This window comes from Cariama cristata, unplaced genomic scaffold, assembly GCF_000690535.1.
Source record: "Cariama cristata isolate BGI_N322 unplaced genomic scaffold, ASM69053v1 scaffold27097, whole genome shotgun sequence".
Classification (NCBI taxonomy): Eukaryota; Metazoa; Chordata; class Aves; order Cariamiformes; family Cariamidae; genus Cariama; species Cariama cristata.
Genome location: NW_009627555.1, coordinates 1 through 9,521, shown reverse-complemented (window position 1 = coordinate 9,521; position 9,521 = coordinate 1). Strand labels below are relative to the sequence as shown.

Genomic DNA, 9,521 nt, shown 5'->3' with positions numbered 1-9,521 from the left:
GATCAAGCCCTCGAACATTAATAATAATGACTCATAAATCATTGCTTGCACCACCTGTTTGTCATGTTTCCGCCCACAATAACTATAGCAAGTGTTTTTATAAGCTGAGCTGGCACGGGTTGTTTATCACATCTGGACAGCATTGTGGGAGTACGGATCTGGCCGAGCCGCAGTGTGTGGTTTTTCCTGGCTGGAGCTGGGGGGAAAAGCCACACAAATTCCTTCTGCATGGGGTTGAGTGGTTCTCCTGGGGTAGCACGTTGGAGCTGGATGGGTCCCGGGAGCCTGTTTGCAGTGGGAGGGCTTGGGTATGGCACGAGCAGCAGAAAAAGGCTCTTGGGTATCCCGAATGTGTGGGGATGGTGCATCAGGGCTTCATCTGTTGAAGCATTGGAAGATGAGAGTTGCAGCTGCCCCGTTATCCTCCAAATCACTATGGGGGTGTCACCCACCCCGTGGCCTTTCACGTTGAAAGTTAACAGATGCCTTCTCAGGCAGCGAGGCTGGGTGCAGGGGCTGCCTCCCCATTTTCTCCCTTTCCCTGCAGCCGAAGCCCGAGAACGCCATCACCATCGCGGTGTCATCGCGAGCGCTTTTCCGCATGGAAGAGGAGCAGAAGATTTACAACGAGCAAGGGGTGGAGGCCTACGTGAAATATCAGCTGGACCATGAGAATGAGCCCTTCCTCCCTGGAGCTGCCTTCCCCTTTGTCAAGGTGAGCACACACCTGCCTAAGCTGAATCTGCACTGTGGTCCTGACCCAAAAGTTTTGGGGAGAGGGCAGTGTTATAGGGTGCTTGTGTGGGGAAGGGATGGGAACTGAGCAGTGCGACAGAAGGGATGTAACCATAGAGCAAACAGAGGTCAAATAAACCTTCTGGCAAGTGATGTGCTTCTTCCAGGACTGAGGAAACACTGAGTTTTCCAAATTGGCAACTGAGCCCAAGAATGGAAGAAATCATCTCTTTGAATCATATTTAAAGTTTCCCTTTAGGGAATTCTCATATCTTTTTTTTTTTTAATCACAATTTATTTATGCTTTTATATTGGCTGAATTTAGCCTTGCTACAGAGTCGGCCAGCTTCTAATTTTGACATGTTGAAATGAGGCATTTCAAACTTTAAAAATATTTTCCAATTTCTGCCCCAGTTCCACTGGATTTAGCGCAGTTTTGTGTGCTGGCCCTCACTGAAGCAATCTTTTGCCCGTTCCCGATGAATAAACTAATCCACTTGGAGGGGAGAGACTTGTTCTGTTTCTGATTGCTTGAAAAAACACTTGTCTGTAACTTTGAGCTAATTTATTCTCACCTCCTAATGAAAATGTGAAACCTTTTGTGTTTGAAAATAGAAGAGTAGCTATGTGGTTTTTCCCCCCAAAGCAGTGGTTTTTTCCCAGCTAAAGCTGCTTGCTGGTGTCAGCTTGGCTCAGGGTGTAGTTGGGGTCGGACCAGATCCCTGGTTTTGGTGAAGAGAAGTGTTTTGCTCAGTGAGAAGGGATCAGGGCCATGCCTGGGGCTCGCTGACACCCACCCCCCTCCCCCTGGGGTGCTGCAGGCGCTGGAAGCAGTGAACATGCAGCTGCGGGAGCTCTACCCCGACAGCGAGGAACTCTTCGACATCGTCCTCATGACCAACAACCATGCCCAGGTTGGAGTTCGCTTGATCAACAGCATCAACCACTATGGTAAGCTGAGAGCAAAGCTGTCCTTTGCGCGGGTGCCGACGACGGCTTTTAGGCAGAGTGTTATTGCTTGGCAGCAAGATAAGATTGACAAGAGAAGATTGCTTGACAGCAAGATTCTCCTGGCTCTTCCTCCAAACCACACGCTGAGCCCGCTTCTGCCAGCTTTCCTGGGCTTTGAGTGGAAGTTGGCTGGTGGTGAGGATGCTCTGGCTGCTGGCCATGCTGTTGAACGGCAGTACCAAGATGAGCCTCCATCCTGCCGAGTCTTGGGAGGCCACAGGGGAGCAGCGTCAAGGCTTGTTTGGGGGGCGGTCAGGCTCACCCCGGGGTCCATCTGCCCTCAGGTCTGTTCATTGAGAGGTTCTGCATGACGGGAGGGAACAGCCCCATCTGTTACCTCAAGGCCTATCACACCAACCTCTACCTCTCCTCTGATGCTGAGAAAGTGAGTGGGGCCATTGAAGAGGGTGAGTCTGGGGTCCAGCTTTGGGGGTGGGCAGCGGGGGGAGCCTGGAGCCCTCAGGGGGTTGGTGCCAGGAGCGATAGCTCCAATGTCCCTGTCCCTGTGTCGATGTGCAGCTAGGGTCTGCCTTATCCCATCCTTGATGCTCCAAAGAGCCTCTAGTTTCCATAGAAATCAGGTTTTTCTCGAGCTCCACAGCTCTTCTAAGGCAAAGGCACTGTTTTCCCCCTGTTAATTCTTGTATGCAAAGGGAGGTTTGTCATCTGGGGATTTGTTTTTGCTGTAAAAGGTCTGGGGGCCAAGCTGTAGGCACTACTGAGTGCATGCATTTCCTTGCAGTGTTTGCTTCCAGCCTGTCGTGTTTTCTCTGCTCCTTAATGGATAAGGCACAAGGATGGGTCCTGGGGTAACTGCCAGCTCTTGCCTCACGCTTTACCTCCACAGGGATCGCTGCAGCCACCATCTTCAGCCCCAGCAAAGACGTGGAAGTGTCAGAGAACCAGCTGCGGGTGGCATTTGATGGTGACGCCGTGCTCTTCTCTGATGAGTCGGAGCAGATTGTGAAGGCTCACGGCTTGGACATGTTCTTTGAGCATGAAAAGGCTCACGAGAACAAGCCTCTGGCACAGGTAGTGCTGGGGTGAAGCCAGAAAAAGCCTCTGGGAGGGAGACAGCCCGCAGGGATGCTCTCGCCTCTGGCAACAAGCCGGGGTTGGCACGTGGAGTGTGAGCTGGGGTGGGTCAGCAGCCTGGTACTGCTGGTGCATGGGATGGCTGCGGCTGGTCCCTTGCTGTCGTTTCTGGGGGCTCACAGGGAGAAGGGGTTAGCCAGCATGTCTGGGGACCGGGTGCCTCGAGGAAGGGATAGCACAGAGGTCTGCAAAGTGATGGTTTCTTCTTGCTTTGGCAGGGACCCCTGAAGGGCTTCCTGGAGGCCCTGGGGAAGCTGCAGAAGAAGTTCTATTCCAAGGGGCTGAGGATGGAGTGTCCCATTCGCACCTACCTGGTCCCTGCCAGGAGTGCGGCCAGCTCGGGAGCCCGGGCCCTAAAGACTCTGCGTAGCTGGGGCCTGGAGACGGATGAGGCTTTGTTCCTGGCCGGAGCTCCCAAGGGGCCGCTGCTGAAGAAGATCCGTCCTCACATCTTCTTCGATGACCAGATGTTCCACGTGGAGGGAGCCAAGGAGATGGGCACCATCGCTGCCCATGTCCCCTACGGCGTCGCGCAGAAGCACAAGCGGCCGGCGCAGGAGAAGCAAACCCCGAACAGCAAGTAGCGGAGCTGGCTGGTCCCACGGCCCCCGGGGTGCGGCTCAGACTTCACCCCATGCACCACGCTCTGACCTGGGCTGTGGTCTGCAAGGCAGAGAGCATTTGCCCTGGCGAGCGTGAGGTTATTCCCCAGCGGGAGCCTTGTCGGGAGCACGGATGGAGGAGGGGGCTGACAAAAGGCTTCCTTTCGCCTATGTATTTGTTGCAATGTTGTGGCATTGTCCCTGTTCCTCATGGGGCAAGAGGTTCCCCTGCACCGGGCAGCCCCATGAGTTTCCCCGTTCATCTGCACACTCTGCACTTGCTTCAGGCAAAATCTCTTGAGGATGGATTTCTCTTTTTGTGGACTGTTTGAGCCAGGCAGGTTTAAGCTGTTGGCATTTCTTTAAAACCCCTGGCAATTCCCAAGGCCTTTGACTTACAAAGCAAATGTTCAGGCTCAACTGTTGAACTGGAAAGTTGGGAGCACACAAAAACCCTTCTTGCAGCTTTGAAACAAAATGTTGTCCCTTTTAACTAAAATTAAACCATAACATTGTTCCTTTACAGACCCAGCTCCCCAACCAGAAAATCTTTCATGTCTTTGTCCTTTCACCAAGATTTTTGTCAGCTGAACGGCTTTCCTTTCATGCACTAAAATTTGGAAAAACAGAAACAAACTCGCATATATATATATTAAAAAAAAAAAAATAATCCGGTTTCCTGCTTGGAGCTTTGGGCTAGTGTATTGTTGGCCCAGGTTTTTTTATTTGGGTTTCACAGTTGCATGATTTAGCACTTAAAAATAATAATCTCAGTGAGGCATCCAGAGTCTGCAGACACATGCCCAGGGCTTGAATTAAGTTAAAAGCAGGCCCTAATATATTAGGGACATCATTTGAAGTCCGTTTAGGTAAATCTGCAGAGAATTTCAGCCTGGAGGTTTTAAAGGATTTTTTTCCCCCTTTCGAGTCTGAGCCCATATGAGTTGATAATCTTTTTCTCCTCAGCTTCTCAAAACCTCTGGTGTTTCCTAAAATAGACACCTCTGCCAGTGATGCTGTGAGAGAGAACCAAATCTCCGATTAAAAAACAGGAAGAGAAATCAATTGGAGAGCTGCCTTGAAATTAGTGTGAAAATCACACTGACATTCTGCACAAAGCCCTGTCCCAAGGGACACTCTTGGGAGAAAAATTTAAAGATGACTTCTTTCTTGTGGGTTTTTTTCCCTTTCTTTTTTTTTTTTTTTTTAAGGCAGTACGCCCCGTGGTTGGGCACAAAGGATGCCCAGTGCTGTCAGGTAGTAGTTTTCTACAAACACCAACTCCATGGGCTGAAGTTTTCCAAGGTATGTCTGCTTCTGGCTTGACTTTGCAGGGAGGTTTCAGCTAAAACAGCTCAGCCCTTCCCAACCGCGAGGCTAGAGCTCAAGTTATCGCACTGTTGATGAATAAATAAAGAAGCTAGTGATGCCTTCAGTGGCTCAGGAAACTGTTTTCTCATTGCACTAAATCCTGCTCTAGCAGTGAAAAGCAAATTGCACTTTTTTCCCCCTTTGAATTATTTCACTTTGACAGACTGTTATTTGTCACATCTGGGTGACAAGCACCTTAGAGGAAGGTCTAAAATCCAAACAAACAAAAAACGTCTTGAAAGAAATGAGTATCTCAGTAGCACATCTATTAATATACAGGTTTATAAAAAGGTCTTGTCTTTTTGATGTGAACTCCAGATATTGGGATCTGAACTGTATCTCAGAGACCTTTTTGGCAGCTGGGAGGGGGAGAACAGCCTGGGCTCCCAGTAAACATTTCCAAGGTGTTTCCTGAAGATCGTGTCGTGGAAGCCTGGCCAAGCCCAGCTCACAAACGGGCTGTGCCGGGGCCTCCCGCCAGCCCGGGAGGTGATGTACCAAGAGGAACGGGGTGTCAGCGAACCCGTAGGAACCCCCGGGTAGGGCAGGGTGCCGGTGGGATCGGATACAGGGTGCAAGCACACTGCGGATGGGTGCTTGCCCCGGGTGCCGTAGGGGATGCGCGCTTTGGATGAGGGGTGTTGGCAGGGCTGGGCTGTGCGGGAGGAGATGCCCTGTCTGAAGGTGCTGTTACCTCCAGGGAAACAATGTGTTGTGGGTTTGGGGCAGGGCCCTGGATCTCGGCAGCTTTCACTGCTGCCTTTCTGGGCCCTGAGATGCAGAGGGAGCTGGGTGCAAGCTGCGGGGCAGGGGGACAGTGCAGGCAGGGTTTTTAGTGACTGCTTAGGGTCTTCCTGCTGCCAGGGCAGCTTAGGGGCTCACTGGGAGACACAGGGCTCGGGAAACAGGCCCAAAGTGAGGTAGACCTCCCTTGGCATCTCCCAAGTCCTTCCTGCGTGGTGAGGATTTTCCGGTCGTACAATGGCTGCCCCATTTGCTTTTATCCACATGGCTTCCTATGTTTTTTTTCTCCTCCATCACTACAACTGGCAGATGTGGATTTGCTGCTTGTGTACTTTCCTCGTGTGACATCTCCTCGGGCTGGGGGAGCGATGTGGTCCCCAGGACCGGCTGCATGGGCTGGGCACATCTCCCACCCTGATGGGCCGGTGCGGTTGTGCCTCTTGTGCTGCGCTGGCCGACGACTGGACTTTCCTGCTGTGTGTTGTTGCTGTGGGTTTCACTTCATTGTCCTCCAGCGGTTTTTCTTGTGAATGGACTGCCATGTTAATGAAATCCCTCTGGGTGTTTTTCTGTAATAAACTGCCTCGGTCCCAGCCTGGCTCTCTCTGTTGCCATTCTCACAATGGGTATTTTGGCTCCCTGGTGCAGCCAGCAAGAGAGTCTGGAGTCTCTGCTTGGGACCGCCCAGGTTTTATGGTGAAAGGGTGGGGGTGATGAGGAGGAAAAGAGGCTTTGGGGATTTCAGGGAATTCAGAAAATGTAATAAAAGCAGCTACCTGGGGACTGGAGACCTCTGGGAGAGGTGGGATTCTCCAGAGCTGAGAGATGTGCTGTGATACAGCTACCTCCCTCTGCTTCGTGAACAGGCTTTTATTGTAACCTGGACTCGTGATGAAGTCCTGGATAAAAATACAATTTGGCAGACTTTTGTCAACTTGATCTTCTCCCAGCCAACAGGTGGGAGGCAGCAAAAGCTTTTTAGAGGAGATTTATTGCTGCTGAAGTACCGGGTTTATGTGGATAGCGACACTGCAGTTCTGGTGTTAGCTCCTCCCTGCCAATAAGGAGAACAGATGGGTTAAGGGGAAGCAACAAATTCTCCATCCATCACCAAATATAGCCAAAGAATGTCCATAGGCCCCAGGGCAGCATCTCTGCTATGGGTGTTCGTTTAAGGGACGGATGGCCCTCAGCAGCGAGTGTTCTTGTGCAGCCTTGCTTGCTGGAATGCCTTTCCTGCACCCATCCCCAGCGCTGCATGTTCTTCCACCGGATGCCTGGAGGAAAAATCAAATCCCAGCACTGATAAGGCCCATATTGCACCAGTGAAAGTCCAAGTGGGCCCACCCAGTCCTGGAAGGTCAGGATGTCCATGCCAAAGCCAAGAGCTGCCTCTGATGTTCATGCAAAGACTGCCCTGAGCCCTTGACTCGCTCTTGGGGACCAGCGTTGGCACTGGGGCCGAGGAGCCAACGGGTGATGGAGCGACATGGGCCAAGGCCATGCTGGGAGGGAAGGGGGAAGTTTGTGCAGCTGAGGCTGTGATGTCTTCTCACTGGTTTGCTGCAAGCCCGAGTTTTTGTTTCTGTTGCCTGTTTGCTGAGTTTTTTCCTTCATTAGGCATCGAAGGGCTTTGCAATGAGTGTGCTTTAAAATAAAGAACATGGAGGAGGAGAAAGCGGAGGCAGAGCCGATGGAGAATTACGCTGCCACTCAGCTATTGACAGCGCAGATGTTCACAAGGTAATCATGGCCTTTGAATAGCAAGAACTGCTTCTCGTGACGAATCCAGGATTCGACCCCAAGAACTTGTGGGGCTTCTTGGTGAGGGGGTGACACCCCTGATGACCAGCTGCATGGCAGGGAGGTCAGGCAGAGTGTGGACTCTGCTCTCTTGGTCCTCATGTACATAGGGTAAGTCATGACACCTCCGTGCCTCAGTTTCCTCGTCACCGTAACAGAGAGAATGATTCAGAAGCAACATCAGGTCTGGAGGATGACTCCAGGTCCTTGCAGAAGAAAAGCAGAAATCCAGGAGTCCTCTTAAGCGCAGTGAAACCCCGTATCTGTGCAGTGATGCCTGCATGCCCAGCAGCAGGTCCTAGTGTGTAGGAGCCATGGAAATACATGGTTGTCCCAACAGCCCCCAGGTGTTGGCCGTGAGGGGTCCTAGGCTGTGCTGGCGGAGACCCCACCTCGGCCCCGCAGCACACTGGTTTACGTCCTTTCTGGAGTGCAAATACGCGGCAACAAACATGAGCAGGGACCTGCAGCCATCCCAGGAGGCTAAAATCTCAGGGTAGGGGACCTGGTGACAAGGTGACAGAAACACCCAGAGTTGGTAGAATAGATAAGAGGACCTGGCAGCAAGGGAACAAGCAAAGGGCACTTGCTATCAGCGCTAGCGGGTCCATGCCAGGATTTGAACAGCCTGACCATCTCGTTCCTTCGACACCGTTATTTATAGCAGTGTTCACTGATGTCTCTGTCACCGGAGCCTAAAATGGTTCCCCCTGCGTGCACCCGGGGTGGCTGGGCTCAGCCATCCCGCGCTGGGGAGGCCACCAACGAAGCAGTGACTCAACGGAGCGTGTGTGAAGCTGCTCATCGCCCCGCTGACGGAGGAAGCCGGCATCTCCCTCTGCCAAAAGGCAGCTCCACGCTGGGCCAGCTCCTTGGAAGATGCACCAGACGGTTTCTGTTTAAGGCCTGGCCCCTCGCCAGAAAAAGTCAGTGGGGTAAATAGACCCACCTTCCACCCTGCTGCTTCTTTCCCCCAAAACTGGGGCTTGTCCGGCTCTGTCTGCGAGCCAGCGGTTTCTGCAGCTTGATGTTGGTCCTTAAGGTAGCTGTGGGGATAGCTCCGTGTGTTACCCACACTGGTGGAAATAACCCTTTGGTTACTGGGCTGGAGCAAAATGCAAGAGGGCAAAGACCTTGTAACTGCAGAGCAAATATGTCCCGTTCCTGGCCTGGAGATTCGCCTTTTAAAAAACTGCTTTGTTTTCACAGTTCTGCCCAGGCCAGTGAGCGATGGAGGCGGAGATCTCTCTGTCCTGGCATTTTCCCATTCCTGCAGCGAAAGCTTCGTTACCAGGGCTGCACTTCAAAGCTTTGCTGGCAGCGCTGTGCCGGATAGGACTGTGCACATAATCCCACCGAGGAGGAGAGGAGGGGGTCTCCGCAGCTCCGGGGTACAGATGCCAGGCAAGTATGGCTGAACCTGCCAGGGAGCGATGGGCAGCCCCAGGCTGCTGTGAGCTTGGCACAACCAGTGCCAAATTTTCTGATTAAATGACTTGAGAGGAGATAGGCGTTAGTGTTTTAAAAAAAACCAAAACCAACAAATAAATTCCTCAGGGATAGCATGCAGCAGTCCTATGCACAGGATGGGACTTTTGCTTGTTTTCTCTTAGGACAAATTGCATGGTTATCCCTTCTCCCTGTTGCGAGAAGGGGATGCAGAGCCCAGGACCGGCTCTGAATGTTTAAGCCTTGCCGACATCCCGCCAGCCAGCGGGACACACGAGCAGCCCTGCCGCTGGAGCTGGCCTCCACTCGTGTCCTTGTCACCGCGGCCATCAGCAGCGGGCAGCGGTTTTCCCCCTCGAGACAAAGCAAACCCGCTCAGGGCCGTGCAAGCTGGCATCCGCAGGCAGCGGGGCTGATGCCGTCCCTCCCAAAACCAGGGACCCCTTTCCAGTCACAACCACCAGACCACCGCCCTACAAAATGCCGTCCAGAGGCGGCAAAGCCCTGAGCAAGGACCGGCAGAGTCTTTGTCTGGGGAATCTTGTGAGAGGGAGGATAAATGAGGGAAAATTTGCTCCGATGGGCCTGTGAGGGAAACCTGGCTCCGCCAGCCCCGCGTGGCGCTTGCTCTTGGGTTGCGTCTGTCGGGAATTTGTGCACGGGTGGATGCGGTCGCGTGTGCTGGAAATTCACGCCCATCCCGGCAGGGTT

General features: G+C 52.6%; 1 protein-coding gene across 1 annotated transcript; it reads left to right on the top strand.

The window, feature by feature from the left end:
- Positions 1-547: 547 nt before the first annotated feature.
- Positions 548-4,059, top strand: NT5C1A (5'-nucleotidase, cytosolic IA; the record flags this gene model as incomplete). The annotated part of the gene is made up of 5 exons (XM_009704488.1): positions 548-715; positions 1,557-1,686; positions 2,031-2,153; positions 2,594-2,778; positions 3,060-4,059. Coding segments are annotated over 5 exons (972 nt in total), but the record flags the coding sequence as incomplete, so codon positions are not given.
- Between the last annotated feature and the right edge of the window lie 5,462 nt (positions 4,060-9,521).